This window comes from Aythya marila (genome assembly GCF_965140915.1).
Source record: "Aythya marila genome assembly, chromosome: 1".
Lineage (NCBI taxonomy): Eukaryota > Metazoa > Chordata > Aves > Anseriformes > Anatidae > Aythya > Aythya marila.
The window spans coordinates 206,572,381-206,594,592 of record NC_139042.1 but is presented as its reverse complement, the minus strand read 5'-3'; the positions used below and the strand labels follow the sequence as shown (position 1 = coordinate 206,594,592).

The 22,212-nt window shown below is 65.8% G+C and overlaps 2 protein-coding genes across 2 annotated transcripts; one reads left to right on the top strand and one right to left on the bottom strand.

Annotated features, from left to right (window-relative positions):
- The first annotated feature begins 623 nt into the window (after positions 1 to 623).
- ARF5 (ARF GTPase 5) lies at positions 624 to 4,798 on the top strand. Its single transcript, XM_082751569.1, has 6 exons — positions 624 to 758; positions 1,742 to 1,822; positions 3,134 to 3,243; positions 3,474 to 3,545; positions 4,127 to 4,252; positions 4,364 to 4,798. The coding sequence occupies exons 1-6, from the start codon at positions 692 to 694 to the stop codon at positions 4,448 to 4,450; spliced, it is 543 nt and encodes a 180-aa protein (XP_082607695.1). The 5' UTR covers positions 624 to 691; the 3' UTR covers positions 4,451 to 4,798.
- Positions 4,799 to 7,952: 3,154 nt separating this feature from the next.
- Positions 7,953 to 15,120, bottom strand: PAX4 (paired box 4; the record flags this gene model as incomplete). The annotated part of the gene is made up of 10 exons (XM_082752293.1): positions 15,093 to 15,120; positions 11,657 to 11,767; positions 10,992 to 11,122; positions 10,691 to 10,906; positions 9,710 to 9,800; positions 9,226 to 9,468; positions 9,042 to 9,124; positions 8,547 to 8,616; positions 8,282 to 8,340; positions 7,953 to 7,979 (listed from the first exon to the last, which is right to left on the bottom strand). Exons 2-10 carry the CDS (start codon positions 11,667 to 11,669, stop codon positions 7,953 to 7,955), a joined length of 933 nt encoding a protein of 310 aa, XP_082608419.1. The 5' UTR covers positions 11,670 to 11,767; positions 15,093 to 15,120.
- Between the last annotated feature and the right edge of the window lie 7,092 nt (positions 15,121 to 22,212).

Sequence of the window (22,212 nt, the reverse complement as noted above, 5' to 3'; positions counted from 1 at the left end):
GCCCCTAGGGCCCCAGAGACCCCCCCCCCCAACCCCCCCCAAGCCCAGGCCCTTCCCTCAGGGCCCTCCCTGACAGGCCCGGTGCCCCCCCCAACCCCCTCACACCCCCCGGAACCCCCCGGAACCCCCCCGGCCCAGCTCCACGCCGCCCCTTCGGGCCCTGCCGCTGTCCCCGGGGGCAGAGCTCAGCGCCCGGCCCCCGTGAGGCCCCCCCGGACCCCCCGGACCCCCCCCGGTCCCCTCAGCGCCCCCCGGCCTCACCTCACACCGGGCCGCAGGGCCGCCGCCCACAGCGCATGCGCAGGACTCCCCCCCTCCCACCACCGGCGCTCACCGCGCATGCGCACGGCTGGACGGCCGGGCCGGGCTTCGCGCTGCGCATGCGCTGCTGGAGCCGTGCGGGACGGAGTCGGCAGCGGCCCGCACGGGGAGGCGGGGCTAAAATAACACGGGCGGGGCTAATCGCGAAAGGGGCGTGGTCTGAGGTAAGGGGGCGGGGCGCAACGCTACGGGCGCAGTAGGCGGAGGGGTAGGGAGTGGGCGGGGCCTGGTGTGAGTGGGCGTGGTCTGCGAGGAGGTGGGCGGGGCTTGGAGCGCGGGGGCGGGGCCTGGGGCGCGGCGCAGCTCCGGCAGCGGGGTCGCAGCGCGGCCGCCCCCACCCGGCCCGGCCCGGCCCGGCCCCGCCGCCGCCATGGGGCTGACGGTGTCCGCCATCTTCTCCCGCATCTTCGGCAAGAAGCAGATGCGCATCCTCATGGGTGGGCGCCCGGAGCGGCCGCGGGGGCGGGGAGGGGGTGGGATTGGGATGGGGATGGGGATGGGGATGGGGATGGGGATGGGGTGGGGATGGCAACAGGATGGGGACAAGGATGGGGATGGGGTGGGATTGGGGTTGGAATTGGGATGGGAATGGGATGGGGATGGGGTGGGATTGGGGTTGGGATTGGGATGGGAATGGGATGGGGATGGGGTGGGATTGGGGTTGGGATTGGGATGGGAATGGGATGGGGATGGGGTGGGATTGGGGTTGGGATTGGGATGGGGACAGGGTGGGATAGGGATGGGATGGGGACAAGGATGGGGATGGGATTGGGATGGAGACAGGGATGGGATGGAGATGGGATAGGGGTGGGATTGGGATTGGGATTGGGATGGCAATGGGATAGGGATGAGATAGGGTGGGATTGGGATGGAGACGGGGATGGGATGGGGATAGGGATGGGATGGGGATGAGGAGGGGATGGGGTGGGATTGGGATTGCAATGGAGATGGGGATGGGATGGGGATGGCAACGGGATAGGGACAGGATGGGGATGGGATGGGGACAAGGATGGGGATGGGGTGGGATTGGGATTGGGATGGGGACAGGGTGGGATGGGAATGGCAACAGGGTAGGGATGGGATGGGAATGGGGTGGTATTGGGATTGGGAGGGGGACAGGGTGGGATGGGGATGGAGACAGGGATGGGGATGGGATGGGATTGGGATTGGGATGGGGCGGGATGGGATGGGGATGGCAATGGGATAGGGACAGGATGGGAATGGGGTAGGATGGGGATAAGGACAGGATAGGGATGGGGATGGCGATGAGGATGGAGATAGGATGGGATGGGGATGGGATGGGATGGGGGCAGGATGGGGACAGGATGGGGATGGAATGGGGATGGAGATGGGATGGGGTTGGGATGGGGATAGGGCACGGAGCGGTGCCGGTGCCGGTGATGCCTCCTCTCCGTTGCAGTGGGGCTGGATGCTGCCGGTAAGACCACCATCCTCTACAAGCTGAAACTGGGCGAGATCGTCACCACCATCCCCACCATCGGTGAGCACCGGGCACCGTCACCCCATGTCCCCAGGCACCGTCACCCCGTGTCCCCAGGGTGGCGAGGAGCGGAACGTGCCCCCGGCCACCCCAGTGCTCCACCACTGCCCTCCCAGTATCCCCCACAGGCTGTGCGGGTGGGATCTTGGCTCTCACCCCAATATACCACTAGTGGCCACCAGTATGGGGATCCCAGTGGCCCGTCCCTGCCCGTCCAGGCTGATGGAGAGCATCGGGACCTGTCTGAGCCATTGGGGCCGGGAGGCTGGGGCTGGTGCCATGGGGTGCCCCAATGGGGTGTCCTATGGTGGTGGCCGGGGTGACGGGGCAGGGAGCACCCATGGTGATCCTGCTGGTGGTGAGGAGCTGGGAGAACTCACCAGAGGGTCACTCTGCCCTTTAGGGGACCTGGGCAGGGGGAACAGGGCAGGGGAACCCCCAGAAGCTCAACGAGGACAGTGCCAAGTCCTGCCCCTGGGGAGGAGCGACCCCAGGCACCGGGTCCTGCTGGAGAGCAGCTCCACGGAGACCCTGGGGGTGTGGGGGGCAAGGGGGAGGCACACGGGGGAAGAGCAGCACCCCCGGGCAGCGGGTCTGGAGAGGTGCCCCTGCCCTCTGCCCGGCCCCGCTGAGACACCTCTGGGTGCTGGCTCTGCTGCTGGGCCCCCCAGGACAAGGGGAAAGGGGAATGAGCCCATGGGGCTGGGACATCTCCCACGGGAGGAGAGCTGGGGTGGCTCGAGGGCATCTCATCGGTGTGTAGGGATCCCTTTTTTGGGGGCAGCCCAGCGCCAGGACCAGGAGCACTGGGCACAAACTGGGGCCAGGAGGCTCCCGCTGACCACTCCTGTGCCGGGTGGGGACCGGAGCCCTGCCGCAGGGAGGTTGTGGGGTCTCCCCCATGGGGTCTCCCCCGTGGGGGTCTTCAAAACCCACCTGGACGTGGTGCTGGGCTGACGGCTCGGGCTCCTGGGGTGCCCCCAGCCCCCGCTGGCCGTGGTTTGGGGGGTGAGCACCCGCTGCGCCGCGCCGCGCCGTGCCGCACGGGTTCTCCAGGGGATGCTTTTGGGAAACGGCTGGGGCAATCGCGTGTTGCTGGTGCTGGGCAGCCAGCAGGGCCCAGGCGAGCGTGCTGGGGGGTGTTTTAGGGAACGGGGGGTGCTCGGCTGAGGGCAGAGCCTTCGTGGATGCCTCTCGGAGCCAGCCAGCCCGCGGCACCAGCGCCGGCTGCGGGTGGAGGCGCTCCCCGGGGGCGCATGGCCGTGCCCCCTTGCTCTCCTCCCCACCGTGCCCCCAACCCAACCTCTGCAGGGTTCAACGTGGAGACGGTGGAGTACAAGAACATCTGCTTCACGGTCTGGGACGTGGGCGGGCAGGATAAGATCCGGCCCCTGTGGCGGCACTACTTCCAGAACACGCAGGTACGTGGCGTGGCCGTGGGCACGGCACGGGGACCCCACGGTCCCGGTCATCAGGATGGGACCGTGGGGGCATTCCCCATAGGAAGGGAGGGTCTGAGGTGGAGAAACCCCTGGGGGGAGCAGGTATAGGGAAAATGTGGCAGTGTTGACCCCCACGGTGCTCCACGTGGCCAGGGGGTGGGGGGGCCCTGTCCTCTCCGCTGCCCGCTGCCCCCTGGCCTCCCCTGCAGGGCCTCATCTTCGTGGTGGACAGCAACGACCGGGAGAGGGTGCAGGAGTCTGCAGATGAGCTGCAGAAGATGGTGAGTGGCATTGGGGGGGTGCTGCTCCCCAAGAGAGCTCTCCCCAAATTGGGGCTGCTGCCGGCTCGGGGCGTGCTCTCTGGGGATGGGTCCGATGGCGGTGACAAAGCACAGGGACCATTTTCCCACTTGGAGAGGGGAAAATGGCCAAGGAGATGCTGGGTTGTGTTATAATTATAATTAGCCAGGGCTCTGCTGGCTGAGGCACTGGGAAAACCCCGACAGCTGGCTGCCCTGACCCTAGCATGTTTGAAGCAGTGCTGCTCATTTGGGAGCACAGCAGTGCCCTCTGTCACCTGGGGTCGTGCCGCGGGGCCGTCCTGTGCGGGCACGACGTGGGTGCAGGGCTCGGGAACCCCCCCCTGTGGGGTCACCGATGCCCCCAGTGCTGCAGAAACCCTGGGGTTTTCCACGCTGCAGGGATCCCGTGGAGGCCACAGGGTGCAGGGACGCAGGGCTGGAAGCTCGGCGGTCCCCGAGCCCAACGGGCAGCGATGGGGGCACGCGGGGAGGGGGGGGGGCAGAGGATCCAGAGCCCTCCTGGCCCCGTGCCTGGCTCAGCCGCCCCCACCTCCCCGCAGCTGCAGGAGGACGAGCTGCGGGACGCCGTGCTGCTGGTGTTTGCCAACAAGCAGGACATGCCCAACGCCATGGCCGTGAGCGAGCTGACCGACAAGCTGGGCCTGCAGGCGCTGCGCAGCAGGACCGTGAGTGCGCGGGGACCTCGGGGGGACCTCGGGGCCACCCCGGGGCGTGCGGCCAGGAGCCCCTTCCCCGCCTGGCCGCCTGCCACCTCTCCTTCTCCCTCTGTTTTGCAGTGGTACGTGCAGGCGACGTGTGCCACCCAGGGCACGGGCCTCTACGACGGGCTGGACTGGCTGTCGCACGAGCTCTCCAAGCGCTAGCCGCAGCGTGGGGCGCGGACGGGCCGGGGACGTCTCCCAGCTGCTGTTCTCTTTGGGTTCCTTTACTTATTTTCTTTTTTTTGGGGGGTGTTTTTCCTTTGCCCCCAGCGTGGCCTCGTCTCTGTGTGTTTATCTGTTCAGGACTTGAACCTCAAGGACTCTTCAGGCAGCTCTGCCTCTGTGCCGGCCGTGCCCTGCCTGCGAGCGGCTCCCCGGGAGCCTGCGGGGCCGGGCGAGGGGCTCGGGCTGCATGGATGCTGCAGGAAAGGAAGGATCCTGCTTTTTGTCCTTCCACAAACCGCATAGTTCTCTCGGGGAGGGGGCGTATGGCTGCGTAACGTGCTGTTGTACGTGGAGTAATTAAACACCACCACTTCGTACCCTGCGCCCGGCGCGTCCCTGCTGTCTCCGGGGACACCTCGGAGCCCCGCTCTCCACGCGTGTCTTCAATGAGCATCTTGGGGCAAGGGGATTTGGGCTTCAATTCAACCTCACCTGCACCATGTTGGGACACAGAGGAGGTGGGCCCAGGCTCTGCAGGTCTGTCCCACTGTCCCCTGAGCCATCCTATAGCCGCCCCGGTGCCTGGGTGTGCCAAACCAGGAGAGGTTTGGTGGTTTGCTCGTGGCCAGCCCTGCTGCTGGGGCTGTGCTGGGAGGGAAACCCTCCTGCTGGCACACGGGGTCACCTCAGGGCGTGTGCTGCAGGGCTGCTAATTGGGTTGCAATTAGTGGGGCTGCACAAAGCCTGATGGCAGAAGCGGAGCCGCGTGCGCTCAGCCACTGCCTCCCCGCTGCCAGGGGAAGGACGACGGGCACGGAGCACCCCGGGGGCTGCCAGCAGCACTGCCACACGTCTGCAGGGGTGTGCGTGTCCCCCTGCCAGGTGGACGTGTGTCCTATCTGTGTGCCTTGCAGAAGGGTGCTCCCCGTGCCGAGCCGAGCCATGCGCTGCCAGTCCCTTTGGGGACACGCTGTCCCTGCGGGGTGACACTGGGGCAGCACACTTGGGGCTGGGGGCTGTGGGTTCCCACAGCACCACCAGCTCCCACAGCAATCCCGGGCTCTCCAGATTCCCCAGGTTTTTACCCCTTGTGTTTGTTTTTTGCAGCGTGGGCTCCCGTTGCAGGCTGGCTTACAGCCGCGTGCCACCATTTATTCAGGTTTGTTCTGCAGCCACTGGGTCCCCATCGCTCAGGTTCCCAGGGCTCGGTGCTGCTGTCCCGAGACGGTGGGGTCCTTTCCTCAGCCTGTTCCCCACGCCTTGGTCCTGCCCTGCACGTGCAGCCCGATTCCAGCTTTCACTGCAGGCATCCAGCCATGCACAACACATCTCACAGCATCTCCAGCAGCTTGGCAGGGTCTCACGGCTCACACCCACCCTGCCCCACGCAGGGCACACGGCCAGATAAATCCTTGCGGGGCTAAAAAGGGGTCAGGAGAAGCCAGGACCCAGCTGGATCAGCCCTGCCCTTCAGCTCCTGGTGCTGGGCTTCCCCCAGCCTCGTGCATGGTCCCGCTGGCACTGGGGACAGCGCTGTCCCCATCGCCCTGGAGCAGTGGCACAGGGGAGAGGGGCTTCAACCTGTGCTACCCCTCTCCCAGTGGCGTGGCGCAGCCAGCCTGCTCTCAGAGAGCTGGGGAAAAAAGAAAAAACACCCTATGAGTAATTTAATGAATTTAATGCCCCATTTACCAGCAGCTCCTCCAGCCTGGCCTGGCCAGCAGCCTCAGGCTGAGCTGAACGGTGCCTTCCCGTGGCAGTGGGGTGGCTGCGGGTGTCACTTTGGCACCCAGCCGCTGCCACCTCCTATCCTGGGAGCCTCCGTGCCCTTTTCTTCGCCCTGCCTCGGTCCCTTTGGGTGCTGCTGTCCCCACGTCCCCTCTGCAGGAGGGTGTCCGGCTCCTCCGGAGCCCCCTCTCCTCCAGCAGCGTGGCTGGAGGTGCTGGGACGTGGTGGCCGGAGGGGACAGGACGTGTCCCTGTGGCCACACCGAGGCCCCCATCAGCTCCAGGACCCCGGGGGAAGGAGAGCAAGCAGGGTGCTCCCCCCAGCTGGCTCCCAGCACCCCGCAGCATTTCGGGTGCCCCAGAAGGCAGCCAGAGACCCGGCTGCCCACCCAGCCCCTACAAACGTGCTCTGACCCCAGGCAGATGGATCCCAGTGGTGGCAGCGTCCCGCACCACGCACAGCCCCCTGCGGGGCTCGTTGCGGGTGGGTTCTGCAGCTGCAGGTGCCAACCCTGAGGCCTGGACCATAAAATCCCCACCTGAAAGTGCTGAATGTTTGTTTTCACATCATGCATGTTTCGGTCAGTTTTGGTTTTTAATGTTTTTGGAGGCCTGGGTATGAAAATGCATTCTTCAGCCCCATCCCCACGTCACCCCCATTCCCGTCCCCACGTCTCCCCCATCCCTGTCCCCACGTCTCCCCCAGCTGAACATTTTTTTTGTTTACAAAAATCATTTTTTCCTGTTCATCAAGCACTAAGCTGGAGCTGAGAGGTGTCCCAGGAGAGAGGGGCCCTTACCCTGCCCAGGCCAGGGGCTGTGGGGGGCTTGGGGACAGTGACAGCGGGGCAGTGTCCCCATGCGGCCACCCCTGAGCTCTTTCCTTCAAATAAAACGATGCCCCGTGCTGGGGATCATCCCGGCTCTGCTGTTTTAAATTCAATTTCTAAACAAACAACCCCCAAACTTTTTATTTAGAACAAGGGACAGAAGCGCGGGGCTTTCTGGGACGGCTTTTTGGTGCAAGCTCTTCTTCAAATCAATGCAAATTAGCACAAAATTTTGGTCCTTTTTTTTTTTTTTTTTTTTTTTTTGTGGTCAAGGCCCTGCTGCGGGGATGACGTCCCCGGCTCTGTGGTGTCCTGTGAGGAGGGCAGGGGGGTGTTGGGGCCGGTGCCCCCCAGGCAGGGCTGGGGTCTCCCCGGCGGTGGGATGGGCGCTTGGGCACCCGGCGCCCCCTCCTCACGTGTGGGCAATGAGGTTTTCTGACCATAATTTGGGGATGTTGCAGACAGGAGGGGACAAGAGGCTTGAAACGGAGCGAGGGACGTAGCTGGGGACACAGCGGTGACCCTGCCTGGGGGGGCCACGTGCCGGACCCCCCCCCCAGCCTCGCCGTGCGCCCTCAGAGCCAGGGGCACCGCGGTGCGTGGAGGTGGGCGAGGGGCTCGGGCACGCAGCAGGCAGCAGCGGGGTGCAGGGGGGCTCGGGGGGGCAGCAGGGCAAAGGGGGGGCCCTCCAGGGGCTGCCAGGGAGCCGGAGGGGGGCTTCCACAGGGGGCCAGGCCTGCGGGACGGCACACGGGGCTCCGGCAGTGGGGCCAGGGGCACCCACCCCACTGCAACCCCCCCACGGGGCCGGGGCCAGGCAGGGAGGGGGAGCAGCTCCCCCCACCCTCCTGCAGCCCCTGGGACCCCGCAGGGCACCGGGGGCTCCCTCCCTGGCCGTGCCCGGGGGTCCCAGCCCCCGGCACCCCCTGCCCCGTGGCCCTTTTACCGCAGCGAGCGTCGTCCCAGGGGCTGGAGGTGCAGAGGTGCAGCGGGGCCGGGGGGGCCGGGGGGGTGCTGAGGCGGTGGCTGTGGCCGTGGAGGGTCTCCAGAGAGCTGGGGGGGGCGGGCAGGAGGTGCTGCGAGGGGAGCAGGGAGGGGGGCATCACCGAGATGCTCTGGGTTGCAGCGGGGGCATGGCACCCTGCGGGGGGCTCGCGCCCTCGGGGGCAGCTCCTGAAGCATCCACCCTGGGGGGGGGCACATTGGAGACCCCCATCCCCCGCATGTCCCAGCCCCCCAGGGTGCAGGAAGAGGCCCGGACCCCCTCCTACCTGCGCAGAGATGGGGGCTGTCACGGCGGGGGGGGGCAGGATCCAGTCGCACCAGGAGCCTGCGTGGGGAGAGCGGGAGGGCAGCGTGGAGACCCTGCTTTGGGGCTGGGGTCTCCCGTTCCTGGGGGGCACAGCGAGCAGCCGTGCCCCCTCCCCAGCCCTGGATGCAGCCGTGCTCCCCCCCAGGGCAGCCCCCAGCCCCTGCCCGGGGTTTTGGGTGTGGGTCCCGTCCCCGTCCCCGTCCCCTCTGCCCGGGGGCTGTCACCTGCACCGCCGGCCTCCAGCCTCTGCTTGGCCTCCCGCCGCCACTTGGCCCTTCTGTTTGAGAACCAGACCTGGGAGAGGAGGGAGGGGGTGAGGCTGTGCCCCCCCCTCAGTGTGGGTTCTGGGCAGAGCCCCCTCCCTCGGTCATGCTGGGCTGGGGACCTGGGGCTCTGCCCGGGGCCAGCCGGGTGGTGGGAGCCCCTCCAGGGCACGGGGGCTGCTGCCACGGAGCAGCCTGGGGGTCCCCCCCCCCAGCACCCCATCCTCGCCCCCGTCAGACAGGAGAGGGCAGGAGAAGCAGGCAGGTACCAATGGAGCAGCGCTGCCCCACTCCTGGGGACAAAACCTGCTCGTGGGGGTCCCCCCCTCTCCATTCTGGCACACACACACTGCCCTGCCTCAGCCTGTTTGGAGACGTCCCCGCATGTTGGGGGGCATCAGACCAGGAGGGGGCCCAGGCTGGGGACCCCCCCCGGCCACCAGGCTCTGCTCCTACCCTGATGGTTGTGTCTGGCAGCTGGGTGGCCGCAGCCAGTCTCTCCCGGGTGCTGGTGTCCGGGTACTGCCCCCTCCGAAACTCTGCAAGGGGGACAAGGTGCAATCAGCCCCTGCCTTGGGGTGACCCCCCCCAGTGCTCTGAGGGGCTGATTGCTCAGCTGCTGCCCCGGGGGAGCCCGCACCTTCCTCCAGAGCCTCCGACTGCTGGCTGGAGAAGACCGTCCTGCTGCGCTGCTGGGTGCCTGGGGGGAGCTGCCGGCTGGACGTGGAGCCCCGGGGAGGGCGCTGGGTCCCCGGAGCAGCGGCTGTGCCGGCTTCGGGGGGCGAGCAGCAGCCCAGGGGGTGCGGGATGGAGGTGGGGGTGAGCGGGGGGGCTGCGGGGACAGAAAGGGAGAAGGAGCCTGGGACCGTGCCCGTGGGGATGCCTGGAAAGGGTAGGGAGAGGGCAATGAGGGACAAAAGCCCCTTTGATTTGGGGGCTCGGGGGCAGTGTGGGAGTGTGCGGAGGAGCAATGTGCATGCAGGTGTGTGTGCATCCATTTGCACGTGGCTGTGCAGCTTGGAGGGCAGTGGCAGGAGCTCTCCGTGCTCCCCAAACCAGTCCCTGCCGTGGGGTGCAGCCCCCCCAGCCCCTCTCCCCGGGGCCTCACCCCCAGCCAGCCTCACCCCGTGGCAGCGGGTCCCTCGCCGAAGCCCGGCCGGCTGCAGGGCACGGGTCCCTCTGCAGGCTCCTCAGCACCCGGTTGATGGAGGAGACCTGGGGGGGGGAGAAATTTGGCTGTGCCGCCAGCAGGGCGCACGGCACCACAGCCACGGGGTGCTGCGAAGGTGGGAGCGGGGTCCAGGAGAAGCTTTGGGGTGGTGGGGGCAGCCTGAGCCAGCACCGAGGCAGGGAGGAATCGAAGCTGATTCCCCAGTGTTTGTCCCTGAAGGGCTTTTCTGTGGCCGTGCCAGGGTCACCAAGCACCTGAGCACGTGCCAAGGGTTGTCCGTGCTGGGGACGTGCCCGTCTGCTCCTAACGGGGCAATCTGCAGAGGAGCTGGGGTCTGTGGGGTTATTGTGGGGGGTCTGTGGTTACAGAACACAGCTCTCAGCTGTGCGGGCTGCACTCTGTCACCTCTCCCTGCTGGGACACTTGTGGCAGACCCATCGCTACAGCAGCCAAACGCCGGAGCTGACACCAGGTTTGTGCGCACTGCTCTAGCTCAGAGGCAGCTCTTTTCCTCCGCTCCCCTCCCTGCCCAAGGCTTTTCTCCTCTCACCAGGAAGCCCCAGGGGCAGCCCCCAGCCCTGGGCAGCACCCTGCCCTCCTCGGGATTTGGCTCCTGCTGCGCATCCCCCTTGGGGCGGCACGGGGCTCAGCGGCTGGGTGCGGATGGGGACGGGTCCCCGGGACAGGCAGGCGCTGTCCCCGCAGGGTGGCCGTGCTGTGTTTCCTACTGCAGGCGGTGGTCCTGGCTCCCCTGCTCATCCCCACAATCCAGACTTCACCCCTGCTTGGTTCTTGCTGTCCCTCCGAGCATCCCTGCCTGCCCCATCCCACCTCCCCAACACGGGACCCCCACCCACCAGCCCCCAGCCATGGGCTCGGACCCTGCGTGGTGCCTGACCCCGGCACCCCCACGTCCCCCCTGGCCGGTACTCACGCTGGGGGTCCTGTCGCTGGCACAGACGCCCTCAGCGTGCAGCTGCTGCCGGATCTCCCAGGCGAAGAGTGCTGGCTGCTCCCGTTTTAGCTGCGCGATCCGTGCCACCACCTCGGGGGTGGCCGTGCGGGGCTTGCTGCCCCCGATGGCTTTGGGCTCCACGGCCCCCGTCCGGTAGAAACGTCCCAGGATCTTGCTGACGCAGCCGTTGGACACCTGAGGCATGCAGAGGCTGGGGGGTGCTCGGTGGAAAGGTTTGGGGGGGGGAGAACCGGGACCCCAACCCCCGGCCCCGGCGCACCTTGAGGCTGCGGGAGATGTCGGAGGTGCGCACGCCGCAGGAGGCCAGCTCGATGATCCGCTTCCTCTTGCAGGAGGGGAGGGGGCGGCCGTTCACAAAGAGCCCCCCCAGCTGGTTCACAGCGCTGGGGCCTGGGGAGAGGACAGGGGACAGGGGGGGGGCTTTGCAGGGTGAAGGAATGGGGTTTGGGGAGGGTCCATCCCCTGTGTGCTGGGGGGAGCTTTGGTGGGGTCAGGCAGTGGGATTGAGCTCGGTGCTGCTCGCTTGTTGGGGTGGGGGTGCTGGGGTGATCCCGTGTGTGGGTGTGCGCAGGGTGCAGAGGCACCAGGCAGGGACAGGGGCACGAACCCAGGTGGTACCAGCAGAAAAAAAACACCCCGTGAAGGGGCACAGGGAGGAGGGCGATCCTGGTGGCAGCAGCGGAGAGCTGGGGCTGCACAAATGGGGGTCCCAGCAGCAGGGGCAGGTGGGGGGACACCAAACATCAGCTGGGGACCAGGAGGACCCCGCAGAGCCACACGTTAGCCATCAGCACTAAACACACAGTGGCAGGGAACGGCAGCCTCCTTGTCACAGAGCTGGGGCCGGCAGCACCTCCCCGATGTCCCCAGGACCACGGATGCAGGGACAGGGACTCTGCTCCCCGCAGCCACCCCGCTGCTCACCTTGATGCTGCATGGCGAGGCCTCACGGGGCTTCCCGTGCCGGGGAACTTTCAGGTGGTTTTTGGGAGGGGGGATAAATCAGTGCCAGTGTCCAGGGCTCGGCCACGTCCCCTGCAAGAAGAAAAGGGAGCAAGAGCAGAAATACCCAGAGGAGGATGGAAATGTTCGAGGGCATCAGACTGTTTGGAAAATCATTGCACTCCAGGGGAGTGCAAACAGAGCTCGGGCTTTAAAGTGCTCACAGAGCTGGAAGAGGCCCTCAGGCTCCAAGGTGCCTGGGGAGGTGCAGGGGACGCTGCCTGCACTGCCTGCACTGCTCCAGCACTGCCTGTGCCCAGGGCGTGCAGCACGGCTGGCTTGGCAGAGCCGCGTCCCGGCGTCTGCGTGCGCTCCTGGGGATGAGCTGAGGCTGGTGGGGGGTTCCCTGTGCCCACCCCAGAGCCGGGCTCAGGGCAGGAGGTTCTGGGGGCAGAGAAGCTGATGGGAGACTCACAGGGACACGATCTGAGTGTGTCTGCAGCCCACAGCCCGGCTCTGCCAGCAGCCAGGGGATGCGCACACCTCGGGGAGCCGGTGACCTCCAGGCCAGCATTGGGTGACACCTCCAAACCTCCCTGGCTGCAGCAAGCCACAGCTCAGGGGCTTCCCCTGCCAGGGGGGGTCCTCCTGTTCGTAACCCCGTGGGGGTTCTGCATCTCCAAGTTGGCCCTGTTCTTTTTTTGAAGGCACACAGCATCAGGCTCCCTTTTATCCCGTGCCAGCCCAGCTCCATGCAGCCGGGAGCGCTGCCTCCTGACAGCCCTGCTGCTGCTTCCCTTCCATTCCCCAGTCCTGTCACTTCAGGGACAGGGAGCAGTGCTTCCCTCTTCTTCCCCCGCATCCTACCAGGACGTCACAGACTTCTGCCTCTCTCTCATCGCCTCTTCTGCTGTGAGAAGCTGCCACACGTGTGGTGCTTTCCTGGGGCTGGGGCTTGGGCAGTGCACGGGCATGGGGGAAACGCAGCCACAGCCGGGTGAGGGAAGAGGAGGTTTGTAGCACAAAGCACAGAGCAGGGATGGGAAGCAGGGGTGCCACGGGTCCCCTGTGTCAGGGCCACTACCCCTGCAAGGGGCTGCTGTCAGCACTGAATGTCCCCAACCTCCCAGCGCTCTGTGCCCGCAGGGTGGCTGCCCCCAGGGGTGAACGCTGCCCTCACTGCACGGCCTCCGGTGGCACTGCCCTCCTCTGAGCCTCCTCCAGCCTCCCCTCAATGTATTTCTAACCCAGCTGCTCTTTCCCACGTGAATCAGAAGCGCACCAGCCTCCCCGAAATCCCTCCAGGTCCACGCCGTGGGAGCAGGGACCCGGCAGCCGCAGGAGCGCGGTGCTGCGGGCTCTGCAGAGCCGCTGCTGCTTTACACCAGCCCGAGAAAAAGCAGGATTGGGAGCTCTGTTTTCATGCACAACAGCTCCTGTGCTGATTCACAAGCCTTTTATCACCCACTTGAACCCCTCTCTGCTGCCTGCCCAGCAGCTCCGGGCACAAGTGCGTGAGCTCACCGCTTCCCCTGCTTCCGCGCAGGCAGCGTCACCGTCTCGCAGCGCATTTATCCCAGGGCCGTGGTCTGGCTCCGTGCTCTGATTGCCCTGCCATAAATCCAGGGTTGCTCAGCTGCAGACAATGGCGTGGGGCTGGATTTACAGCCCTGTGTCGCCCAGCCAAGGGATATTTGCAAGGGACAACCCGCTGACAAGGAGCCTCTCCTCCTCCAGCCAGAGCCGCGCCAGCGCTTTGCCATCACCTCTGGCAGCTCAGCAGACCGTGGCTGGGTTTCCCCACGCACACACACACTTCCAGAGTCCCTGAGAACTTTCCCAAGTCCCTGAGTGCTTCTGTTTGCCTGCTGCACCTTCCCTCACCCCAGATCCCGACCTCAGGCATTCCCATGGATTGAGACACCAAAGCCACAGCCTCCTTCCTCCGGCACAGCAAACCGAGGCAAACCCCTGTGGGGACAGCCCCATGGCACCAAACCCCTCTGGAGCAAGCACTGCCCCACGTGCTCCACAAAACAGCTTTCACTGGGGCCAGGGGGGCAGCCCCACAGCGCAGCCCCACGTCTCACAGTGCAGAGGGGATTGGGGATGGTTCCAGTGAGGGCACTGGTGCCAGCCCCTCTCACAAGGAAAATCCCAGTCCCCTCCCTGCTCATGCAGTAGCAGTCGTGGCAGTTCCTGAGCAGCGTGCTGAGCCACGGAGGTGCCACACAGACCTGTGGCTGCTGCTGCAACTGCTGCCTTAAAGAAGTCGCAGGCAGCCTCCTGCACGCCTGCTAAACCTGGAGTTTAACCCAAAATACCCCAGAAAACTCCTGCCTGTCCCAAGCACAAGGGTCTCCCTGCTGGAGTCTCCTAATCCCACAGCAGCATTTTCAATGCCTCCCTGCACAGCCTGGGGATGTTGTTTGGAGACACTGACTGTGATTATGAAGTTCAACAAAAGCAAAATAAATCCAAGTAACTCAAGAAGAGGGGGAACTCAGAGATCTCCCTGAAATGCCAACAAGCACTGCACCCAGTCTCCCTCTCCACTAGGAAAGGGACGGATTGCCCCTGTGCAAAGCTCCCGAGGCTGTGCATGGTGGCAGAGAACAAACCTTTCCCACCAGGAGCGTTTCCCCATGGGGGTCAGCGTAGCCCCGCTGGCATTCCCCAGCTTTGTGCCACCCGAGGGCTTGGCCAGTGCTCCAGCGGGACACCCAGGGACTTCTTTCCCCATGGGTGCATTGAGAAAGCCAAAAACGGCTCAGAGGTGTGAGCTCCTTGGGGGCTGTTGGGGGACCTCAGCTGTAGCCAGAGGCGTGGTGAGCGTGGGCTTTGTGCAGAGGCGAGGAGAGGAAAGGAGTTAAATGGGACAGGAATGGACTGGGACAGAGCAGAGCAGACCGTTCCCAGAGGAAACTCCAAACCTTCCCAGTGTTAAAGCATCCTCACCACCCCACTGCCACCAGGAATCGCTCGCCGTGGCTGCACAGGTGAACCTGCCCTGACCAGAAATCGCGACCCCGCACTCCCCACGCAGCCCTCCCGCGTCCTGCCCTAAATTCTGTGTGTGCAGCCGTGCGTGGAGGTGTGCACACCTGTACGTGAGTGCACGCACACACACATCGGAGTGCACTTTTGGGCGTGGGTGCACATTTACACAGCCACACGTTCCTTCCTTGGTGCAGATCTGTGCACCCGAGTGCACTTTTGTGCCTGGACGCACATTCATGCACGCACACGTCCCTTCCTCGGTGCAAGGCTGTGCACATGTGCCCGTGCACACCTACACGTGTGCAAGTGCTCGTGCATGCACCTGTGCATGTGCCCGTGTGTCCACAGCCTCTCGTGCACACACGCGTGCCCATGCGAGCGCGTCCCCGCGCATGGGGGCTCCCGGGGGGGTCGGTACCTGTGGAGCCGAACCGGGCCGTCCTCGGAGCCAGCCGGTGCTGCCGTGCTGCTGCCGTGCGGGGCTGCTCGAGAGGGAGCGGGGCCGTGATGTCACGGGGCAGGAGGAAGAGGAGGAAGGGGAGGAAGGGGCGGCCCCGATGGGGACCGAGCAGCCGCGCCCAGCCCACGCGGCCGGCCCCGAGCCCCGGCGGAGCCCCCCGAGCCGGGCAGCGGGGCCGGTGCCGGTGGAGCCGCCGGTATTTCAGCACCAGCGGGCGGCGGACAGCAGGTGCCCCGCCGCATCCCGCCCCGAGCATCCCCGCAGCCCCCGGCGGAGCCTCCCCGGAGCCCGGCCGGTGCCCCGCGAGCCCCGGGGGCTGCGCTCCCGCGTCCCCCGCAAAGCAAACAGGGACAGGCTGTGTTGCAGACACACCTGCCATATGGTAGAGTGCTTCGGATTCAATCATAAATCGAGGCCAGATTCTGTTTTATTACGTAGATATAGTTTTTTTTCCTGCGTTGAACAAATAGAAGGCGGCCCGGGGTGGATGGGCACTGCGGGGACTGCCCCGGTGTGCAGCCCGAGGCCCGGCACAGATGGCCCCCCTCGCCCGGCCCGCAGATAAAAACACGTTGTAAACCTTTCAAGTAAAATATTTGAAGAGCAAATATTAGCAAGCGAGGAGCCCTGCGACGCGGCCCTCTTCGCCCAGCCCCGGGAGTAATTGGCCATTATTAGCACCCCGCTCCCGGCCCCCACTCTCCCCGCACGAGAGGCCGCCTTTGAAAATGCCATATGCTCCGAATTACACATTAACCACAGCCCTCCGGGGCACGGGCCCGGGCCCGGACCCAGCCCCCGGGGAGCCGCGGCGCAGCCCCCCCGACGGCCCCAGGGAGCCCCGGTCCCCCTCTCCCCCTGGCCGCCCGCGGGAGCCGGAGCCGGGGCCGAGCGGCTCGGGGAGCGCTGGCACCCGGGGCCGGGCCTCCCGCTCCGCTCCGGGCACCGGGGAGCCCCGGCGGAGCCGCGGGACCGGGGGAGCCCCGTGCGTAACGCGCCGCCGGGGAGCGCGGCACGGGGCGCGGCGGGGCGCGGGGGTCCCGGCGGCTCCGGGATGGCCCCGCCGCTCCCCCCCGGCGCCGGCCGCCTCCGTTCCCCGGCGGCACCCCGCCAGCCCGGCCCCCCGCCGTGCCGCGGCCGCCGCCGCCGCGCACCGGGCAGGGCGCACGGCGCGGCCTCTCCAAGCGGCCGCCGCCGCCGCCCCGGGCCTCGCCGCTGCGCCCCGCGCCGGGCCGTGCCGAACCGGGCGGCGGCTGCGGGCGGGAGGCGGCGGGGAGCCGCGGGGGCCTCGGCGACGCGGGGTCGAGCCGGGCCGGGAGCGGCGGGGCGCGTCCCCGGGCTGTGCGCACCGGGGGCCGAGCGCGCAGGCGGCTGCCGGGGGTGCGGCGCGGGGCACGGGCCGGCGCGGCGGAGGCGAGCGGTGCCCGCCGCTCCCCCGGCGGCCGATGGAGCCCGGAGGGTCCGCCCCCAGCTCGGGGCGGCCCTCGGAGCCCTCCAGGCCGGGGCAGGGCTGGGGAAAGCGGGAGCGCGGGGCGCCGGGCCGTGCGTCCTGGGCGCAGCGGCGGGAGCGTGAACAGCGGCGGGGACGGGGCGAGGGAGGGCACGGAGGGGAGGAGACGTCCGGAGAGGCGAGGGGAGGCAAGGGAAAGAGAGGTGGAGAGGTGCAGAGATGGAGAGGTGGTGAGGTGGAGAAATGGAGAGGTGGAGAGGTGAAGAAATGGAGAGGTGGAGAGGTGGTGAGGTGGAGAGATGGAGAGGTGGAGAGATGGAGAGGTGGAGAGATGGAGAGTTGGAGAGATGGAAAGGTGATGGGATGGAAACATGGACAGATGGTGAAATAGTCAGAGATGTGGAGACATGGAGATGTGGAGATGTGGATACAGGGAGAGATGGAGACAAACATGAGAGATGGAGAAGTGAAGAGATGGAGAGGTGGACAGGTAGGCAGATGGAGAGAAGGAGAGACGGAGAGATAGGGAGAGAGGGAGTTGGAGGAGTGGAGACATCCTCCAGGCCCTGCCGTGCTGCCTGCAGTTTGTGCTTGTTTGTCTCCTGTCCATCTGCCTCTGTGTCTCAGGGAAGAGGTTTTTGCAGGCATTTCCTTCATGGCCAGAAGCACGGCAGCTCTGGGGTGCAGCACACTGGGAGAGTTTTGGGGCAGGGACAGGGCACAGTGGGATGGTGCCAGGCAGGTGCTGACAGGAGGGCAATCCTGGCAGTCACAGAGTGGGGGGCACGCAGCGGGGCAGCCTGCAGTCCCCCCAGAAGCAGCGCTGGGTGCTGGCACCTCGCTCCCTGTCCTCTCTGGTGTTCCCCTGGCCCTGAGCCTGCACCTCCTGTGCCACCGTCACCTGAGGAGCGTGTGGTCGTGGGTTGGGGTCTCCACACCCTGTGCTCCAGGACCGCACAGGTCTCTGCTTCTCCTGCTGTGCCTGGAGCTCAGACCGTGCCATGCAAATACCCAGCACTGCAGCGTGCCTCAGAACCCAGCCCAGAAAGCCAGGGAGGGTTTTTGCACCTTAACAACTTCCACTGTGTGCTGGGATGACGGATTGCTATTTCTGGTGAACTTGGCCGTGTCACAGGCGCTGCTGTTTATCATCATGGCATAATTACTGTTTCTCCAACCCGGTACTTCATTTCAAAGCAGAACACAGCTCGCTTCAGCCTGGCCGTGAACATCAATCCCAGGATCTCCGCTTCAGATCCACTTTCACAAATTTACCCCTAAGAGGTGGGCAGGGAGCTCCTGGGGACGGAGAGGGTTTAATGGTGCTGCCGGAGGGGGCTCAGAGGTGGTGTCTGCAGCTCCTCCCTCCCCTGCCCCAGCACAGCCACGATTCTCTTGTGTTCCACGTCCTTCCCTGGGAGACCAGCACCACGAGGGAGACGCTCCAGTCCTGGTGCAGGCAGTGCTCTGGCTGTGGAGGAGCCGGGGTTCTGAGCACTGGGAGCCAGGGAGCTGCCTGGTGGGGGTGCTGTGCATCCCAAGGAAAGGATGAGGGTGCTGTCCTTCCTGCTGGAGGAACAGAGATGCCGTGCTGCCTGGGATTCCAGCAGCTGGCAGCCCAGTGACCTGGGATGCTGCTGGCTGATCGCCTGCCCCCAGTCCCTGCGCATGGTGGCTGGTGGGCACCGAGTGTCCCCCTCCCCGGGTCCCTCCCTGGGTGTGCAGGGGCTGCCCAGGATCCGTGTGCAGGGCTGAGAGGTGCTGAGGGGCTGGGGGGGAGAGAGGGGAACTGGGGGGGATTCGCTGCTGCTTCTCACCACAGGTGAGCTTGGCGTGAGCGTGGTGTGAGCTCGGTGAGAGCATGGCATGAGCATGGTGAGGCTCCCTGCACACCCGGGGAGCTCCCTGCCCCTCATAAACACGTGGCAGGTATTTAGGGTGAGCCATTCCCCTTCGTGCAGAAGAGGGAGGGATTGGGAAGGAAAGGCAAAGCAAAGCAAGGCAAGAGAAAGGTGAGATGTGCTGGAAGGAAGGGTGGATGGACAGAAGGAAATCAGCTGTAAGAAATGCAGCTGCAGCCTCTAAAATCCCATGTGGAGCCTTTGTGGCATCCCCGCAGCTGGCCCTGAAAATGTCTTTCCTGGCATCGTGCTGGGTGGCTGGGCAGCCCGAGGGGTCCAGCAGGAAGGAATGGATCTGAACACACATAAAAAAAATCAGCAAGTTAGGTTCCTGACCCCAGGAAAACTCTGCTTTGCCATGGGGAGATGCTCTCCTGATAACTGGCCAGTTCCAGCTGCAGCTTTTGAGGTTTTGAGGTCCCAGAGCAGAGTTTTGTGCAGCACAGCTGTGGGTTCGTGACGATGCCCAGAGGTGGATGGGGCACGGGGCTGCGAGCAGGGCAGGGGGAGCTGGGTGCACCCATCCCTTTGTCTCTTTTGGGACATCCTAACCGCTGGCACGGAGCTGAATGTGGATGTGAACCTTCTGCCGCTGGGGCAGTGCCCATCCCTCGGGGCTGGGGGCCCTGGGGCATCCCCCCCACATGGGGCTCTCCAGATCTGCTCCCTTCTCCCTCCCCCTGGCAGGGACCGGAGGGCAGGGAGCCCACACAGCCCTGGCTCGGATGCCACCGGGGGCAGCTCCAGCAAGGATATCAGGGGGAGGAAGAGGAGGAGGCGTAATCTCAGCTTCCTCACAGCCATGCCCCTCCAGCAGGGCAGGGAGCTGCGGGGAGGTTTGGTTCCCAGCCTCGGCTACCCAGGACTGGAGCAAGTCAGTGCCTGGCTCTGCTACCCCCCAATGGCACCCACCAGCAGCCAGGTGCCCCCCGCCACCCCTGGCACCAACGGGGGACTTCCAGGGTGCGGGGGGCTGTGGATGTTGGTGTAGAAGTCTCAAGGAGAGGGCAAAGCCCAGGGAAGGAGCTGGGATGCTGTCTGGGACCCGCTCAGCAGCGGGGTGCTGTTGGTGCACGAGGGATCCGTCCTTGTCCTCAGCTCCTTGTTTAGGTGCCTCGTGGGTCTGGCTGCTAACGGCACCTGCGTTGATATAGGGTGATTGGATGTCTGCAGGGCGTTTGACTTAGTGCAGCAGGACAGTTTAATTAAAAACCGCTCGTTAAGCAAAACGAGCAGAGCCCCCGTCAGGCAGGCTGAGAGCCCCACGGAATTCCCGAGCAACGCCTTGGGCTGGTGGCATCTCCCGGTGCCAGCGGTGTCCCCGTGGCACAGGGACAGGACAGGACAGTGGGACCTGGGAGCGGGGCGGCCGGGGACCACCACGGGCCGGGGGGCGGCTGGGGAAGGGGGGAACCCCCGGGGGTCACCCCCAACCCTGAGCTCTCAGGGCAGACGTGAGTGAGCTCTGCTGAGCCTTAATTAACCCCTCGCTGTGATCAGCCCCAGGTTTCAGCGGGTGGCTGGGCGCTGTGGAGCTGTCCCCATTGTCCCCACGGGCTTCGAGAGCCTGCGCTGAGCGGAGCAGCTCGTGCCGTGCTGGTGGGTGCTGGGGGCCTCTTCCCCTCCCAGAGACCGCTCCTCCATCCCCCTGGAGATGCCCAGAAGGGTTTTTCCTCCTCTGGGATCCAGCCTCTGCCCATGGTGATGTGTAGCTTCCCCACCAGGGCGTGATGATCATCAATGCTAACGAGCTGGAGCGGGGAGCAGCCCCGGATCCCAGCCCCCTCTTGCCAGGCGCGCACTGGTGTTGGCTCCCTGGGCACCAGCGATGCCAAACTGGGGGGCTGGGGGCAGCTGCTCCTCTTCCCCCTGCCTCCTGAGAAGAGGCACAGCTCACGTTCATTTATCCAGGTGATGCCATCAGCAGCTCTGCAGCACCAGGAGCTGGGTCAGAAACGGTCCTGGCCAGAGGTTTTTTGCAGCCAGAAGCTCCCTGACGGTCCCAGCTGGTGCCCGAAGCTTTTTCAGGCTCCATCTCCCAGTCCCCCCGAGCAGGGAGCAGGGGCAGGGGGCAGAGCGTTTCTGCCTCCCTCTGCTCAGAGGGGTTCAGGTGCTGTCCCCGCCTGCCTGCACCCATGGGTGCGGGGAGGTCCTGGAGCTGTTTGGGGGCTGCGCATGGGGTGGTGAGACCGGGGCTGGCTCTTGGAGCACTTCTGGGATTTGCTTACCTGCCCTGCTGAAAGGAGAGCAGGGTGTTCAGGAGTTTGGGCATCCAGCGGTGGCTTTCCCTGTCCCCTGGCTCTGGTTCCCCAGCCTCGACACCACGGCTTGGCCCTTTTTTTCCTGGCAGCATTTCAACAGGACCGAGCTCAGGGTTCAGGATTCAGGGTGGTCCTGGTGCAGCGCGGGGTCCTGCGGCACCGCCGGGGGCACGGACACCCCCGTGGAGCTGAGAGCAGGGCAGCCTTCGCCTCCTCCTCCTCCTCCTCCATGGGGCCGTGCCTCGTCCCATGGGTGCCTTTCACACCCCCCCACACCTCACCGAGGTGGCTGCAACCCCCGGGGGCTTCGTGGGGAGCTCCTGCCCCGTGCCCCCAGCCCCACACGGCCGCACCGTCCCCATCCTTTTGGGCACGGGGGGCTCAGCTGGGGTGCGCACGGCGGAACGGGGTCAGCTCCGTGCCCCTACAAGCCAGTCCCTTCCTCTTTGGGGCTCCTCTGCCTGCGGGGGCTGTTTGGGGCTTTTTGGGGCTCTCCCAAGGGGGTGGCTCCCACTCCTCATGGGGGGGTGGCTGCAAGGAAAGTGATTTTCTCCTACGGGGAGCGCGCTTCGGAGTTAAAAGCCCGGGTGAGTCAGCAGCCGAGGGAACCTATTTCATCAAAGGGCTCCCACCTACACCCCGACTTTCTTTCTTCAGTCAAAAAAAAGCGATTATTAAAGATTCGGGCTGAAACTGGCAGCCCTGGGGCTGGGGGGAGCTGCAGTGGGGGCTGGTGTGGGGTTGTGCCAGGGGACTTGGCTGTGGGACTGGGTTCAGGGCTGTGGGACGGGGTTTGGGGCTGTGGGATGGGGCTGTGGGAAGGGGCTTGGGGCTGTGGGATGGGGCTCGGGACTGGGACAGGGCTCGGGGCTGTGGGATGGGGCTCAGGGCTGTGGGACAAGGCTTGGGGCTATGGGATGGAGGTCAGGGCTGTGGGACAGGGACTGGGGCTGTGGGATGGGGCTCAGGACTGGGACAGGGCTTGGGGTTGTGGGACAGGGCTTGGGGCTGTGGGACGGGGCTCCGGGCTGTGGGTCTGGGCTTGGGACAGGGCTTGGGGCTGTGGGATGGAGCTTGGGGCTGTGGGACAGGGCTCAGGGCTGTGGGACCAGGCTTGGGGCTGTGGGATGGGGCCTGAGGCTGTGGGATGGAGCTTGGGACTGGGATGGGGCTCGGGGCTGTGGGACTGGGCTTGGAGCTGTGGGATGGGACTTAGGGCTATGGGATGGGGTTCCAGGCTGTGGAATGGGGCTCCAGGCTGTGGGACAGGGATAGGGGCTGTGGGACGGGGCTTGGAGCTGTGGGATGGGGCTTGGGACTAAGATGGGGCTCAAGGCTGTGGGAAGGGGCTCGGGGCTGTGGGACCAGGCTTGGGGCTGTGGGATGGGGCTTGGGACTGGGATGGGGCTTGGGACTGGGATGGGGCTTGGGATTGGGATGGGGCTTGGGGTTATGGGACAGGGCTT

Excerpts from the sequence above, each read along its gene's own strand:
- ARF5 (XM_082751569.1), top strand. The coding sequence starts at position 692 with ATGGGGCTGACGGTGTCCGCCATCTTCTCCCGCATCTTCGGCAAGAAG. Across the intron at positions 1,823-3,133 it reads CACCACCATCCCCACCATCG|GGTTCAACGTGGAGACGGTG; the intron begins GTGAGCACCGGG and ends CAACCTCTGCAG. Across the intron at positions 4,253-4,363 it reads AGGCGCTGCGCAGCAGGACC|TGGTACGTGCAGGCGACGTG; the intron begins GTGAGTGCGCGG and ends TCTGTTTTGCAG.